The sequence below is a fragment of the Cotesia typhae genome, unplaced genomic scaffold (assembly GCF_013202065.1).
Source record: "Cotesia typhae breed Kobodo isofemale line unplaced genomic scaffold, CoteBio_Ctyphae contig_27, whole genome shotgun sequence".
Taxonomy (NCBI): Eukaryota; Metazoa; Arthropoda; class Insecta; order Hymenoptera; family Braconidae; genus Cotesia; species Cotesia typhae.
This window is the reverse complement of record NW_027423733.1, coordinates 1,884,998-1,903,356: the sequence shown is the minus strand read 5'-3', so window position 1 is coordinate 1,903,356 and position 18,359 is coordinate 1,884,998. Positions and strand designations below refer to the sequence as shown.

The 18,359-nt window shown below is 37.6% G+C and overlaps 1 protein-coding gene across 11 annotated transcripts in view; it reads right to left on the bottom strand.

The window, feature by feature from the left end:
- Positions 1-18,359, bottom strand: part of LOC141525717 (cadherin-AgCad1-like) — a 313,469-nt gene that overhangs the window by 204,828 nt on the left and 90,282 nt on the right. For all 11 annotated transcript variants that reach the window (XR_012478887.1, XM_074240289.1, XM_074240280.1 and 8 more), the window contains one exon: positions 14,943-15,061. Coding sequence is in view for 10 of the 11 variants with exons in the window: in XM_074240289.1 (XP_074096390.1) it covers positions 14,943-15,061 (119 nt within the window). In the remaining variant the exon portion in view is untranslated. The remainder of the gene's footprint in view (positions 1-14,942; positions 15,062-18,359) is intronic.

Sequence of the window (18,359 nt, the reverse complement as noted above, 5' to 3'; positions counted from 1 at the left end):
ATTTTAACTGAGAAAATGATTTCTGGATTTCACTACGCTGAGTGGGAAGGCCTGCACTAGCGGTGAGAAAAAAAAATTACTTGACTGGAAGAGTCAATACTACCCTGTCGGGCTCAGGACGATAGTAAGTGTGACTAAAAAAATATTAACTAAAAAGTGTCCAACTCCCTTTTCGGGGTCCTATTCCAGGGCCTTGAGAGAGGAGGAAAATCGTTGTCGAATCGGAAAAGGGCTTTTCCTTTCTAGATCCCTTCTCTCAGTGGAAACTTATAGGGTCCGCCCTCATGTAACTGGATGGGTATGCGCACCTACACATCCACTTACAGGCACGGCTATTTCTTTATTTATTATTTAATATTTACTAGGAAATTGTATTATTTATTAGGACAATTTATTAATTATTATTTACTAAAAGGATCTATTAATATTCTTCATTTTTGAAATTTGATTTTATATTAGCTTTTACTTTTATTAATTTGTGTTTTAACTGATTAACATCGTCCAAGTTTCTAAAATTTATTCCTAGTAATTTAGTTAAATAATATTTTGTTTATAGATTTTATTGTTGTATATAATTTATTTTATGTGAAACTATTATTTAAATTTATTATTCAAGATTAGTTGTTTGCATGTTAAAAACTTCATTTATAAATTTTTTTATTAATAGTTATTGTTTAAAACTTTTATTTTACGGTTTAAAATTTACTTAGTTTATCTTAGTTATTTTATCGCTTAAAATTATTTTATCTTATTTGTTCAAAAAAAAAAATATTCTATTATATTATTTAAAAATTATCTTAGTCCTAGTCGTAAATTATTTTTCTGTTTCCAGAAAAATACTTCGAATTTTTACTTAATCTAAGTACACGTGCAGTCGAGGATATTTTTCCGTTTTCTATATTTGTTTAGGCCTTCAGGACCCATTACCTATTTTTATCTTTTAAATATTTTTCGGGAAAAATATCCTCTGTATGTCTATACTCTAATGACTCAGGCGTCGTTGAGGCAAGACGAGTGTACAATTTTTATATTATTATTTAATGTATTTTTTTAATGGCCGCATGAACAGAGCTATGCACATTTACCAATGACTTGCATTTCCCAAATACAACGGTTTTAGTGGTTAAATTGATCGCGACGTAACACCCCCACCGTTAGACGGAGGCACGAGCAGATTGGGAAAGCAATCCATCGAGTACGACACACAGCTATGCTCAACGAGCCTTGTATACCTATATTTAATTACTTAATTTTGAATGAATGTTCTTGGAGCTGGAGCTGCAGTTGTTGGTGTTGACGATGATGATTGAGTCATAGCGGACTGAGATACGGTAGATTGAGGTGTAGGCGACTGAGATGAGACATATTTCGGTGCTGTAGGTTGAGGTGTAGCGTGTACGGACAGTAGTGGATAAAGCTCCTGGGCGTTGGAAGGTGGTATTTCTCCCAACTCGATATCCTTAATTGCAGGTCCGGATGATGGAGGCGGCGTAGTATGATCTCGACGTTTTCCAAGATGTAATAGTAAGTTCGTCATTGAGTCCCAAAAGCTCCGATGAGGCATAAGGACCATCCATAGACAGTATGTAGTGCATATCCGTGGATGATCGTATCTGCAACCATCTTGACGAGTCGCAGACAGATTACAACGCCTATTATTCCAGCACAGTACGTGCCAAAGCCGGTGAATCGTCCCCAAGTCCGTGACCAAGCACTTTCTGCCAAATGTTCCAATACTTGTTCGTTGAGAACGTTGGTGATGGATGGATTCCCTCCTGAGTGATTAGTGAACTGCTGGGCCAGAGTGTCGAGGGTAGCGCTCTGTTCTATGGTGAACATGATCCTACCCCTCATCGCGTCCAGGTCCTCCTTGGAGTAGATACCTCCAGTTGCTAGGTTGACCGGGTTTTGGTACTTCCAGGTTATTTTGGTGCTGGGCTTCAATGTCTTCGGAGGAAGTGTTTCAACAGGCTTGGGCAGAAATTTATACCATATTGAGCCCACCTTGTAGAACTGCAACAACAGAGAGTTACAGGGCAACTCTGCTGCATAATCGGTAAGGATGTGTGTTCGGGGAGTGAGGAACAACGTTCGGTTGACCCGTTGAACAGGCATCCTGTTATAACATTTCTCAGCGTGTTGAATTTTCACCTCGACTGCCACACACTGTACGATATGTACGACCTCACCTGCAACAACGGCCATGTATCCTGGTCCCTCCATGTAGCGATAGGCGAACTCATCTGGTTGAGTTGACGCTATCGAGAGAGTATTCTTCAAGACTTCCCTCTCCAAGAGACATCGCTTTTTAATTACATCTAAGTACAACGACTGGACCTGAGACCTCATGTATCTCTCCACGTAAATGAACTTGGCATTCACGTAAAGGAAAATATCTAAGTTATCTGGATGGGAGATTGCAATGCTCCCTTTCTCAAGAGTTTCTAAATCCTTTTGGTCAATAATATACAATTTTGGATGCTCAGTCCTAGTGATTGAGACACCACATGAGGTTTCAACTCCATTCGTGCTTAAGGAGAAACTCGTATCTCTTACATTTAGTGAGTATACGGTTTCCGACTTAGACCTAAGGCGAGTGGCTGCGCCGCGGTACAAAACAGTGTACGTTTCGGTGGTACAGTATTTGCGGGGCAGTGATTGCCAGTAAGTGTATCCATCCTCTGGATCGATGCACTTACCTTTGCTTAATTTACATGAAGTCCCTGATGGCAAGTGTATCTTGTCGTCAGTGACTTTAACGCGAGCTTGTTGGGTGCGAATTGTGATGGCGGCAGTGCCGGTCACGAAAACACTGTCCCAACTACCATACGCATCGCTATATTGGACGTTGGTACAATCCGCGTTGTTATTCACGCCTCCCGCGAGAGCGATACTTTTAGTTATGGTGACATTAGGGGTTATTCCATCTATAAAAGTATTACCAATGCGTAATGTGCCATGGTCGTGCGCAACCTGGCACATTTCGCGGGTTATCGGATAAACGTAGTCCATAATTCCGTTGCTGACAAGGGAATTATAGGACTGCCAGCCGCAGTGCTGGATAACCCGGTGAATCTTTATTTTACATTGTACTACTGAGAGATGCTCATATTCGTTTAATTGAAGCAACGCAATGTTTGGCAGCGTTGTCTCCAATTTTTCTTCTTCCAGTTCGCACTCGTCTATGTCCACGAGTTGTCATGTTGAGGACCTGGTTACCGCAATCGTAGCCGATTATGGCGTCCACCAGTCCCCAGTAAGACATAAGTACAAAAAGGAAGTATTGAACAGCTTTCATTCTGAAAAAGAAAAGAAAGAACATTTATGGTCTAAAATCGGGGTCTAGGTCTCCGACTTTAGACTTTTTGTTTTTGATTGGGTTTGAGACCTGAATTGATGTCTTTTTTAATCTATTCGGGTGTACAATTTTTGTTTGTTTCCCGACCTTGATGCGCGCGTTACCATCAGGAAGAAGTTCGATCACCTCATGGGGTCCATCGTAATGGTCGCCAAACTTGTGAGGTTTAGGCCCCTTCTGGAGGAAAACATTATCTCCAATGTTTATCTCTAAGGGTTTTACCTTCTTATCGTAGATTTCTTTCGATTTAAGCTTCGCGCCTATCAGGTTGTCTCGAGCTAATTGTCGGATTTGAGTCAAACGTTCCACTAATTTGATAATGTAATCATTATAGGTAGGAAGTTTATCCAAATCATGCAACGGTTCACTCGAGGGTACCCGCGCTATCTTACCAAAGACTAGCTCAAACGGAGTATAACGTGTTCCTTCATGAACACACGTATTGTATGAGAACATAGCGAGTTCCAGCCAATCATCCCACTCAGTCTCTTTGTTGATGTATTGTTTTAAATACTCGCCCAACACATGATGTGAGCGTTCAAGAGACCCGTTAGACTGGGGCCTGAATGCTGTGGTTTGAATTTTTTTGATTTTGAAGCGTTTGCAGATACGCTGCATAAACGTACTGACGAAATTACGACCTTGGTCAGTCAACAGCGCTTTGGGAGCACCAAATGTACTCACGTAGCGTTTGATGAACGCGTCAGCGACTGTTGAGGCCAACATATTTGGAAGAGGAATTGCTACACAGAATTTTGAAAATACGTCTTGGATAGTAAGGACATACTCGCTTCCGTCCTCAGTGCGAGGCAATGGACCTACAATGTCCATTGCGATCTTCTCGAAGACTGTGCCTGGGGTATCAGTTATTAACATAGGTTGCCTGGTCTTTACCCGGACCAACTTCCTTAACTGGCATTCCAGACACTGTTGGATACGGACCTGTATGTCCTGTTTTAGGTTATCCCAGAAGTAGTGTGTGCGTATTCGATGATACGTTTTTGAAACCCCTTTGTGTCCTCCAATTGGGGACTTATGGGCTTCAAAGAAAACACGATCACGTTCTTCTGGCGGGACGTAGCGTAATGTATTCAAACATGTTATGATTTTAATCGGAGTATTGTCATAAATATCATGGATTATAGAGAGAATTTCTGTCCACGGAATATTCTCAACGAATTCTGAGTAAGCTATTGAGAAAGTTTTCAAACCCTTATCCCGTAATATCCCTTTTAATTTCACCAGACATTTTGCGATGTTACTTTTGATTATAAGAGAGGATTCGCCATTGTTTCGAATCACCAAACCGAAATAATTTTTGTTCCCCCGTCGGGTCCAGGACACTTGACCAGTGTCCATCATCCCAAACTTAGGCAATCTTTGGAATTTTTGAAGGGCTCGAGATCCTTCATCACAGGGATCTCCAGTTCCATTCAAAAAGTATACCAAATTGTCATTTCGGTACTCGAGAGCGTCTTTTACGCGAATTATGTTACTATTAGATTTCTTGGTGGGAAGGCCTGCACCGGTTGTTTCGTTTTGCTTAAAATTACTGTCTTCCACATCGGAGTCGTCCGAGGATTCCGACTCATCAGAATCCTCCGAGGACGATGCGTCAGGACCCAATCGAAGTGCTGGATCTATCGGATCCACTCCTTCGTTGGTCAGGTTCCCCTGGTTTTTCCGTGGCCTGCCCCTTTTTCTCGGGACCGCCGGACCTCTTTGTGGGGCTAAATTAGAAGTGAACTTATGGTTACCATCCACCTTTGATCTATTCGGAGTTTCTGACTCATTAGAATTCTCCGATGGTTTAGACAACGTATCAGGGCCTAACCGAGGTGTCGAATCCTCTAGATTCAACCTTTCCTCGATCGGTTCCTCCGGACACTTCCGCGGCCTGCCCCTTTTTTTCGGGACTACCGGGTTACTTGGTGGGATTGAATTGTTCATCTCGACGGGAAGGCCTGCGTCGAGGTTTGTCTTATTGTTCGTGTATTCAGTGAAAGGTTCTTCACTGAGGTTTAACTTAGAATCTAATTGAGCTTGTTGTGCTCGTGTAGTGACATTGACGGATTCAGGAACGTTACGAGACACAGCATCGGCGTTTGTGTTTACCTTGCCAGGTTTATAGACCACCTTGTAGTCGAAATCAGCCAGACGGAGGCGCCATTTAAGGACGCGAGTATTTCCTTCTGTAGCCGATTTAAACCAAACAAGAGGTTGGTGGTCGGTGACGATGGTAAACGAACGTAAATACACATACGGGCGGAAGTGTTTCACGGCCTGAACTATAGCCAGAGCTTCCTTCTCATACGTGTCGTAATTAAGCTCGGGTCCTCTCAGGACTCGAGAATAATATGCCACCGGCCGGTCTTTACCGATTTCCCCCTGGGACAGTACTGCTCCGATAGCATACCCAGATGCATCGGTAGTGATAATGAAAGGTTTTGAGAAATCGGGGTACTGTAAGACCGGGGCTGTACATAGTTTTTCTTTTAATATATTAAATGCCTTCTGGGCTGCATCCGACCATTTAAATTCGGATTTTTCGAGTAATTTGGTCAGTGGTTTAGCGATGTGGGAATATTTTTCTATAAACCTACGATAGTAGCCCGTCAACCCTAGAAATTCCCGCACGTTCCTCTGTGTTTTAGGAACTGGAAAGTCTTTTACAGCCATTAACTTAGCAGGATCAGGTTTCAAACCTTCCTTGCTGATGATATGGCCCAAGTAATTGACCTCTGGGCGCAAGAATGCACATTTATCAGGTTGCAGCTGCAGGTTCGCCTCTCGTAGTCGAGTCATGAGCTGATCAATTTTTCGACCGTGATCTTCAAGATCGCGGGCAAAAACAATTATGTCATCTAGATATACGAATAAGGCGGTACCTTGCAGACCAGTGAGAACGGAATCCATTAAACGTTGGAAGGTCGCTGGAGCGTTTTTCAACCCGAAGGGCATTCGGAGATACTCCCAATGTCCTTGGGGGGTGGAAAACGCTGTTTTATAGCGATCCCTGGGATCCATCTCGATTTGGTTATAACCAGAAGCTAAATCAAACACCGAAAAATACCTTGACTCTCCCAACTGATCTAAAATATCAGTAATATTTGGTAGTGGGTACGCGTCAGTGATAGTTTCATCGTTCAAAAGTCTAAAATCTATCACTACACGCCAGCGTTTATTGCCTTGAGAGTCGGCCTTCTTCGGGACTATCCATACAGGACTGTTGTAGGGAGATTCCGAAGGTGTCAAGATTCCCGTGTTCAAGCCCTCTTTCACCTGTCTATCCAATTCCTCCTTCAATGCTTGAGGAATTCGATATTGTTTGACCGTGATAGGGTGATCACTAATTGTAGGTATCCGGTGTTGATATTTGTTGGAGGAACTCAGAGGTTCCCCGGGTATGTAAAACCTATCAGCATATTTTTTTACAAGATCCTCAACGTGGATTATTTCCTCCTCACCTAGATAATCTAGGTGCAGTAGAAGTTTGACCTTTTCGAATCTGTCAAAATCGGGAATGTTTTGATTAATATTGAAGATGGGTTTGGTAATGCCTAGCCGAGTGTAGAAATTCTTTGGAGACAAGTCTTGTGTCTCGACTTCGCGAACCGCTAGATTGGGGATTTTTACAGCTACTTCTTTTTCGGTAGTGTTATAAATTTGCAGGTATGCGCGGTTCATGTTGTTTATTCTCACTAAACAATTACCAGCAAATACACCTTTACAGATTCGTAACTTAGGGATGAACCCTTCCCGAACCTCTGGATTCTGAACCTCTATGAAAAAGGTGGACTCACTTCGGGGTGGAATATACATCACCCCATTCTCTACCCGATTGGCCTGGCGAAAAGGGAACTTTTCACCATCCATCTTCAAAAGTTTATTTTTGTAATCAATTTTTGCCCCATGGGTCGCGAAGAACTGCGATCCAACTAGGCCGGCATGGGGTATTACCATGTCGTCCGGGACTATATGACATAAAGTCGTTTTACCAAATAATCTTAACCTAACACTTCCTAGAGTACTAATCGGGACATTAGCTATCCCGTGTAGTTCTATTATATCATTACTATCTATTCTACTACTATTCTTAACAAATCTAACCTTAATTAAATTAGGGATGCCCCGGAGTCAAGCATCATAACGATGTCATCTCCGTTGGTTGTTTTACCCGCTACTGCATAGGGCAGGTTGTCAGTGTCTAATTTCACATCGACCCGACTTACTCTGAGTCCTCTTCGGGGACTGGTTCGACCGAGAGGTGTACTGAATGTTGGGGTCGGTTGTTCTTCCCTGCATCCAGAGGAAAAGAAGCATTGTTTCGAGTGGGTTCCAGAGGGCGATTAGGATTATAAGAATAATTACCAGAACTAGTGGCATTATTGTTAAAAAAAGGGATTTGATTGTTATACGCCACGTTTTGGGTCTGTGCGTTTGATGCAGCACGTTGAGCCGTGCGACATTCGTTAGTGTTGTGAGAAATTGAATGATGGTATTCGCAATACTTGCGTATTTGGCCTGGATTTTGACCGAACGACTGGTTTAATATCTGCTGCGGATAATTTTGACTCCGATTTTGTTGGATTTGAATCGGAATCGTTCTTTTTTAGGATTGGTGGGACAGTACCTGGCGGTATGCCCATAGTTTTCGCACAATTGACATTTACATTGTGCGTACGCATTATTTGGGTTAGCCGTATTCAACTGAGGACACTCTTTGGCTGAGTGTCCCTTCTCAAAACAAAGTTGACAGGTTAATACCGGGCAGTTCTTTGCGTAATGTCCCGGTTGTTTACAATTACGGCACCGGTCTGAATAGACCGCTACATTTAAGTTGCTGAAGTTTTGTTCCAAGTTTTGATCCTGGGTTCGTTTGTTGTTTTGGTTCTTCTTTTTCTTGTTCTTCTTTGTATCCGGTGTAGAAGTGGGAGACTCAGTTGAAGATGGTACCACATGGTTCACAGGTTGGGCATCGCTCTTCTTCCCCTCTTCTTTCTTCTGGCTTCCCTTATTGGGATCACGGCGCATCTCCTTGCGTGCGTTTAACTTTTTCTCAATCGTGATCGCCTTGGAGAGCGCTTCTGTTACCGTTGCACTTGGCGTCATACGCTGATCAATTTCGTTTATTAAATTTTGGGTGAAGCACTCCGCAATGGTAGCTTCAACCTTATTTTCGAAGTCCGTGTTTACCCGTGGTGCCGCATCGGGATTCTCGGCTTTGTAGCACTCCACGATCTCGCGTCCCTTTTTCCGTAGTCTGTTTACAAATTCCACCACAGATTCGGTGTCCTTTTGATACATCCTCCCCAGTTCACCCTGGAGTTGGAAAAGCGTTTTGTTTGGGACGTAGATTTTCTTCAGCTCCGACGTCAATCCTGCGATCGTTTCTGGGACAGCAATATTTAAAGAAGTTTTAACCTTGGCTCCAAGTTTCGACCCGTATATGAGCTTCGTGAGGTTTCCCTCAGCTGCCTCTGGCAGGACAGACTTAGCTTCCTTACAACAGTTCAGGAAATCGATGAGCTCGCTAGGGTTCCCTTCAAACTTGGGGACAAAGGACAGTGCGTCCGTCAGTGAGATATTCTGATTTGGGGTTAAAGCCATGTTGTTAGGTCTGGGATTAATAAACGGACGAGCTATTGGCTCCAAATCCAAACTTTGATCGATTAATCGTTGAGCGGCAAGCAGAGGATCGACCGGCTCGACTGATTGATCTATGGTTTGTTTTACGGCGTTTTGTCGAGGCCGCTGAAGGTTTGCAACTCTTGTTTGTATTTCGAGGGCGTCGTGAGGAATTTGGACTGTTGAGACCTCTGGTTGAACTTCAGGAGTGTTTTGAGGGTTTTGAGTTTCTGGAGGGGAGTCGACACGAATCTCCGGCAAACTAGGCGCAGGAGGTCGCAGTGCTGAGTTTGCCTCCTTAGAACTACCGGTTGAGCTTCCCGGACGTACAGACTCGTTCTCGTCGTCCGATATCTCAGGTAGAGGGAGGGTATTACCCAAGCCAGAATCCACAGTAGAGTCAATAAATTTAAATTTCCGAGTTCTGGTTGCTGCTGGTAACCCCTCAGAGAAGGGTGCAGGTCCCTGACCTCTCAGATCATATGGTTTATTGGCTTTGTCATCGGACATAGAGATTAAATCCTTTTACCTTCGAACGTTCAAAAAAAAAAAAAAAAAAAAAAAAAAAAAAAAAAACAACGAAACAAGCTAACACTTCGATGAATGTGTTTGATAAGATTTGAAGTGGTACGGTGTGACAAAAGGAGCAATACATTTAGCGTTTTGAAGGTGTACAAAAAATTTGATATCAATTGATAATTAAAACCTTAGAAAGATTATACTCGCCGCCAAAATCACTATTTCAACTGCAAAATCCAGAACGAAATTACGACAAGACGCAAACGAGGATAAAGGTGTAGTCAACAAAAGAACGGATCTAATAAGCTCCCTGACATCCCAAGTCTTCAAACCCAAAACAATCCATAATAGTCCAATCTCAATTATATATGTATCAGTAATTATATAAATATACAATTCGTTAGGTGGGTTAACAAGATAATTTCAAACCTATAGTTAAATAATCTCAAAGTGTTTTATTGGTTTGCACCACGGGGTACGAAGAGACCCAGTGGATCCGACCGCGGAAAGTAAACACGCGGCACGCAAAAACCTTTTTGAAACTCTTCCTTGTTGGTGTGTAAATGAACTAGATAAATTCCTTTTTTAATTCTTGTATTTTAATTATTCGCGGTTTTCTACTCTTAAGTTCTTTTATTTCTTTATTTAATTGTGAGATTTTATTTTTAACTTTACTTTCTTCTTCTTTTAATTCCTCTGCAATGTTATTTAATTTTGACTTTAATTCGAACTTTTTCTTCCAAAAACGGAGCCCGTTGCCCCCTCGCTTGCTTCTACCGGGCATGCGGGGGCCCGTATATGTAACACAAGATAATAAAAGAAAAGGAAAGAACAAAAGTGGAACGCTATTTCAATGCAAAGCAAATGCGCGCCAACTTTTTGGAAAAAAGGGGCCGTTACCGTTTGTAGCAGTGAAGAAAAGAATAGAGTATTGGGACACACAAGCGGAACGCTGTTTCAATGCAAAGCAAATGCGCGCCGGCTTGTGTACACCGAAAATATTGAAACCAATCAAACTGCTCAGGTCCCTGTTCGAGCGCCAAATTTTTGTTACGTCCTAGCGTAATTTTAATTACTATTTATTTTCAATCCAAGTTTCATACAAAACCTCTAGATTGGGATCGGGAGGAGCTTGATTGGTTTTAATTTTTAAAATGAAAAGATAATGATTAACTTTGATACATATATTATAGATATCAAACTTTACATAGGTCGTTTACAATTAATTACAATCGGATTTTAGTTTAAGAGGTGCGATACGCGACGGAACCATTAAAACACTTTAAGAAGATACATAAAAGAAAAGAAATGTACAATACCTGGTTCCTTTTCCGTTGCGTAATTTCTTTTGGTTTAATTTTATTTCGCTATATAATTTCACTTAAACTGATTTTAACTGAGAAAATGATTTCTGGATTTCACTACGCTGAGTGGGAAGGCCTGCACTAGCGGTGAGAAAAAAAAAAATTACTTGACTGGAAGAGTCAATACTACCCTGTCGGGCTCAGGACGATAGTAAGTGTGACTAAAAAAAATATTAACTAAAAAGTGTCCAACTCCCTTTTCGGGGGTCCTATTCCAGGGCCTTGAGAGAGGAGGAAAATCGTTGTCGAATCGGAAAAGGGCTTTTCCCTTTCTAGATCCCTTCTCTCAGTGGAAACTTATAGGGTCCGCCCTCATGTAACTGGATGGGTATGCGCACCTACACATCCACTTACAGGCACGGCTATTTCTTTATTTATTATTTAATATTTACTAGGAAATTGTATTATTTATTAGGACAATTTATTAATTATTATTTACTAAAAGGATCTATTAATATTCTTCATTTTTGAAATTTGATTTTATATTAGCTTTTACTTTTATTAATTTGTGTTTTAACTGATTAACATCGTCCAAGTTTCTAAAATTTATTCCTAGTAATTTAGTTAAATAATATTTTGTTTATAGATTTTATTGTTGTATATAATTTATTTTATGTGAAACTATTATTTAAATTTATTATTCAAGATTAGTTGTTTGCATGTTAAAAACTTCATTTATAAATTTTTTTATTAATAGTTATTGTTTAAAACTTTTATTTTACGGTTTAAAATTTACTTAGTTTATCTTAGTTATTTTATCGCTTAAAATTATTTTATCTTATTTGTTCAAAAAAAAAAAAATATTCTATTATATTATTTAAAAATTATCTTAGTCCTAGTCGTAAATTATTTTTCTGTTTCCAGAAAAATACTTCGAATTTTTACTTAATCTAAGTACACGTGCAGTCGAGGATATTTTTCCGTTTTCTATATTTGTTTAGGCCTTCAGGACCCATTACCTATTTTTATCTTTTAAATATTTTTCGGGAAAAATATCCTCTGTATGTCTATACTCTAATGACTCAGGCGTCGTTGAGGCAAGACGAGTGTACAATTTTTATATTATTATTTAATGTATTTTTTTAATGGCCGCATGAACAGAGCTATGCACATTTACCAATGACTTGCATTTCCCAAATACAACGGTTTTAGTGGTTAAATTGATCGCGACGTAACATAATAATACCAGGAATTATTTCCGGTTATTAATTAAACACGTAGGCAGTCTGGATTAATCTTACTAGGAATTATTTCAGTTTGTTAATTCATGATTTTGGTGTCACGTGAAAATTTGATCTCTGGAAATTGAGTTTAAATAAAATAAGTTAATTTTGTGTCAAATAAAAATCATTGAAATAATTTCAGTAAAATATTTTAGTAAAATCATCAGAAGTTAAAATTAATTAAAATCAACATAAATAATTTGGAACTAATTTTGATTGTGTGAAATAAAATAGAAGTAAAATTAGAATCATAAAATCATCGTTAAAATTAATTGTTAAAATCATTTAGATAAAAGTGGAAAATAAATCAGTTGTAAATTTCACTTGAAGAACAATTCAACAAAAGTTGGGAGAAGGTCCGTCATCTTGTTTCGAGCTAAAACGCTGAGTAAAGGACGTACAAGGTCGAGACTAAAAATCTCAAGGCGTTATAAGGTGAAATATAATCCTCAAAATTAAAATAAAATAAATTTCAAGTTTCAAACACAAAGAAAGTAAAGAAAGTAATTTAACAAAAATAAAATAAACTCAGTTGTTCAGAGACCAATAAAATAATTTAGTTAAAATTAAATAAAATTAAATTAATTGTCAATTTCTTAATTCGGAGATTAAAATTGAATAAATTAATTAATTAACTCTGACAAATAATTCGGACACAATTTAAGACGATTAAAGTAAATAAAATAAAAGTACACAATTCGGCAAAAATACAATTCGAAGAAAACAATTAATAAAATGGAATTAAACTAATTTTAAGGAAAACAATTAAGTAAAATTTTATAATAAAATATGGCGAAATAAAATCGACAAAAGTAAAATAAATTTGTAAGATACTAGGACGTAGCGAATATTTTGTCGGCAGATTATTTAGACCTCTGTCGTCAAATTTTAATCTATTAATACGAGATATGAAGACCTCTTAGTATTAAATATTTATTGTTGTATTATTAAGACCACGGCAGTAAATTAGTTAAGAATTTTAAAAAGGAAATTAATCGCTATAGGAATTTAGATTAGGAAGGAATGGAAAATTTGTTCAAGAGAAAATTTAATAATTGAAATTTAATTTGGATTTAGAAAATTAGTTAATCAGATTTAATTTGGAAAGTAACAGTAAATAATAGTCTTAGAAAATAATTAATAAAGTATGGAAATTTTAATTAGTGTGTTTGAATGATAATAATTATATTGTGGGTGCGTGTGTAGAATTATGGAATTATGAAACTATTAGAATTTTGAAAATATGGAAAATTGGGAAATATGGAATTATGGAAATATGGAAAATGATTAGAAACCGCGGTATGGTCGCTCCATAAGAGGGTACCGTCGGGAATAAGTAACTATGATAGAAACCGCGGTATGGTCGCTCCATAAGAGGGTATCGTCGGGATTAGCCACTATGATAGAAAACCGTCTTATAAACGGGAATAGGACTTAGGATCAAGTGTTAATTAATTGTAAGGGAAATATTAATGTAATGGGGTGGGTTTAATAAAATTTCTTGAAAATGAATTTCTTTGATGATTTCTGTTTTCTTCCCAGCAATCTCTCACGATCCTGTAGAACTTACTCCATGCTCTGGTCCAGTTTCTGGATACTGTGTCTAAAAATCCCGTGGCGCCCTAAATAAATTTAGGGGTGACCAAAGAGAACGCGTGGGCTTTTTCAAAAGAGTCGCATTCCGTTTCAATATCTTTACCGCTCGAGATATTCAGGTACACGGTAATAAAAGAAGGTAAACACTCCTTTTGTTATCTTTAAAACAACAATTACATAATAAAGATTAACTGTCGATCGTGACAGTCTAATGTCGAATCAACACACAAAAACCATGTTGAAACGGCGCAACACGATTACCCGTGTTTGCATTGATCTAATGTCGAATAAACCCGCATTCATATCATTGTGTTAAATTTGTAGTGTGTGAGAAAATATTGAGATAAGAAATTTTCGGAATGAGAAATTATAGCTGAAAAATTTTTGTCATGAGGGATATTGCGGGATTAATAAAGGCGGGGAGTACATAGTAAGTATTTATTTTTCACGAAGCTTTACGTGATAGGATCAGAGCGATTCATTTTTATATTGAAAATTTTCAAGTAGAAATTTCCGTTGTTAGGCCTTTGGACTGGCGGCAGAGCTCCATTTGTAATATTTATCAAATCAGAATTTTACAGACCAACTATCAAGGAATTTATTTGAAAAATTGAAATTTTTGGAAAAATATTACTGGAGGCTAGCACACTGATCAAAACCTGCGAGGTGGACCAGCCGCTGATCCCGCCAATTTGTTCCCGGGTAGAATAAGCAACATATATAGTAATGTAATCCAGACGATTGGAGCAAATTTAACTTCTGTAACCAGTTAATTTTGATTATGTGTCAAAATTAACTGGTCACAGTTTAGTTATTTTTTTTTCGAACTTATTATTCGTAGTTGTAATGACATTTACCACAATCTTGGACTAAAATTTACTAATCTTGTTTCTATAAATAGATGGCTTAGATTTTTTCGAACTTTTCAAATTTACATACAATTGAATTGTCAGTGGTTCCTTACAGTATATATTTTACTACAACATCTGCATAATGATCCATAGAAATATGAAGATATTTCAGTCGTTGAGATTTGAGTTATCGAGGTACTGTATTTACAAAATATTTTATTGAATATTCTTGTATACTTAAGTATTATTCAAGATTTGAAACTGCAAATAATATATGAACTAAGCGTTAACAATGAACGCAGAAAAAATTGATTTTCCGTAAAAAACAGTACATAATATTTCTAATTATGATAAAATATACAACTTTGAGTAAAACTATTTGAAAGTATACTTTTAATCTTACTTCTTTCGTAATTTCGCTTATTTTAGCAATCGGGTTTTCCAAATCTGGTAATTTCGGAACTTGATCATTAACGTCATCGAGAATTACAGTAATAATGACATCGATTGAATTAGTATTCCCTAAAATGAAGAAAAAACATTTGAGAAATTCCGATAATATATTATACTTTTGTCACCATCATAAGCAGGGCCTGGAAGTTGGGGCCAACAATTAAACTTAAAAATAAAGCAAATCTAAAATAATAATCACAAGCAAATAATAATGACGATCGCGAGCGAGTTCAAGGGCTTAAACTAATACTATATTTTAAACATAGAATGTGTCAAAATGAAAGTGAGGTTGGCAACAGAACACGTGGGCATAAAAAACACAACCTGACATCGAGGACAAAACTAATGTGAAAAACTTTAATTTAAAAACGTGTATTTTACTGGATGATTGAATTTTAAGTTTTTTAAACTTTTTGTTTTAGGCTCAATTTATTTCGGTAATTATAGAAAGAAATACTCGCTACAAAATAGCATAAAGTTATTTTTCCCCACGCAAGCTCAAAATAATTTACTGAATGATCTCGGTCAAGAACTTCAATTTTCCGGAAAAATAAGGTTTGAAATGGTCATACCATTTGGTTGACTGATTGAAGCTTAACTCATAGCTAGCAATTGTACCCTGGTTAAAAAAAGTATTGAGAACAATGGAAACGGAATTGAAAATAATTATTTTTACAATGAATCGAATTCTTTCCAATTCCGTTTCTATTGTTCTCAATACTTTTTTTAATCAGAGTCGAGAAAAACATTCTGTTCAAAAAAGTATGGATGTATTTTACGTCTAGTCATACCCAAAAAAAATTACAAAATGATCTTGGTCAAAATAATTAATTTACAAGAAACATAATTTTAATTTGTTTTTACACTTTTTCTTTTAGGCTCAACTTTTTACTGGTAAATATGGAAAAACATATTCTCTCTAAGAAAATCTAGAAGTAATTTTTGCTCAGACAAGCCTAAAAAAAGTTAAAAAATAATTTCGGTCAAAAAATTGAAATTTACTAAAAAATAGGGTTTTTCAATATCATTTTTTTCTACTGACCTATTTAACCTGAACTCTTAGGTGGTAATTATAGAACAAAATAATCTCTCCAAAAAAGTATCGAATGATTTTTTACCTCGTTAAGCCCAAAGAAATTTACAAAATGATCTCAGTCAAGAACTTGAAATTTACAAAAAATTAAGTTTTCCATGGCGATTTTTTTATGGTGACCTATATGAGGTTAAGTCGAGGGTGGTAATTATAAAAAAAAATATTCTCTACGAAAAAGTATCATATAATTTTTTGCCTAGTCTTACCCAAAAAAAGTTACAAAATAATATCAGTCAGAAACGTGAAATTTATTAAAAAATGAATCTTTTCACTGTCATTTTTTCTGCTGATCTATGAGACCTTAACTTTAGGGTGGTACTAATAGAACAAAATAATTTGTTCGAAAAAGTATCGACTAATTTTTTGCCTATACTAGCCCAAAAAAAGTTACAAAATAATTTTGGTGAAAAACTTGAAATTTACTAAAAAATTAAGTTTTCCATGGTGATTTTATTATGCTGGCCTATATGAGGTTAAAATTAGAAAAACATATTCTCCAAGAAAAAATAGCAGATGATTTTTTGCCTAGGAATACCCAACACAAGTTACAAAATAATTACGGTCATAAATTTAAAATTTACTGAAAAATGTGGGTTTTCACTGTCATTTCTTTCTAATGACCTATAAAAGCTTAAGTCTCAGGTGTTAATTATAGAGCAAAATATTCTCTACAAAAAAGTACCAAATGATTATTCGCCTAGTCTAGCCCAAAAAAAGTTACAAAATAATTCCGGTGAAAAACTTGAAATTTACTCAAAAATTAAATTATCCCTGGTGACCTTGAATAAAAAAAAGTATTGAGACAAAGGAAAAAATATTGAAAAGTATCGGATTGACTAGAAAACCAATACTTTTCAATACTTTTTGCTTTGTCTCAATCAGGGAGTCCGCACTCGAGTGGAGGGAATTGTAATAGATTAGTTTCGGGATAAGGTATTTTAACCATGGTGGCGCAACATGCACCCTAGAAAATATGTACAGTGTAGCCTCATCATAGTATACCTTGTATATAGCCCATCAAATAAAGTTCCTTGACTGAAAAAATTCAGCTTCAAATTCATCGTTCGGCAGTATTTTTTTTTTTTTCTTAATTATTATGTATCACTATTATTATTTACTTTTTTCAATAAATAAATTAAGAATTCACAAAAACAAACAAGTTATTCAGTCAAATAATATTGGCAAAGGTAACTTACAAAATTCTCCAAATGCAGTTTATATGTATATCACTGCTTTAGGGTCCCGTCAGGCGCTCCGGCCATGTCGGTTGGGCGTTGGACTTCCATTTTGAATTGGGGGTTCGATACCCCGTTACATGATAATTTTTTTTTTTATTTTATAGAATAAATAATTTTGTCTATAAACATTAAGTATAATACAAAAAAAGTGTGCGGTCGTACATCTGATGAGGGGTAAGTGCTCTAATACGGGGGATGATGTTGAGTTAGTAGATGGGAGCGTCTTAAGACAATTAGACGCCGGAGAGATGTATAAATACCTAGGAATGGAAGAGCACCGTATGCATGCGGTCTCTGAAGTCAGAGCAACTCTCCAGAGCGAGTATGTTAGGAGACTCCGGAAAATTTGGTCCTCCGAACTTTCCGGCAAAAATAAAGTCTTAGCTACTAATATGCTCGCTGTCCCAGTCTTACTATCCTCTTTCGGTGACCTGAAATGGGCCCGAAAGGATTTACGAGATCTTGACATCAAAACCCGTAAGACCATTAATATGAATCGGAGCATGCACCCCAATTCATCAGTCGCCAGATTATACCTCTCCCGGTCCATCGGTGGGAGAGGTTTACAGAGTTTGGAGTGGCTTCACGACCGTTTGGTCCTGGGTTTAACACACGAAGTTGTCAATTTCACTGCAGACGAGGATGACTTTCTTATGCAAATTGTACATAAACATGAAAATGCGCATAAGGGGTCATTCTTGTATAAGGCAGCAATATTTGCGGCAAGAACCCTTGGTCTTGGAGAAATAAACGCTCTTATGGAACTCCAAAAGGAGGAATTTAAGAGCGTCATCAGGAATGCCGAGGAAAAACTACTCCTTGGTGAACTGATGGACAAGTCCATGCACAGCGTGTTCTTTAAACACGTGCGTGATCATGGCTTGTCCACCCAGCTGACGTTTTCCTTCTTAAAGTCAGCTGGCCTGATGTCCGAGACTGAAGGGTTCATATTTGCCTGCCAAGATGGTGTCATTAACACTCTTGAGTACCGTAGCAAGGTGCTCCAGGTGCAGCTTCCGGTCATTTCCTGTAGGAG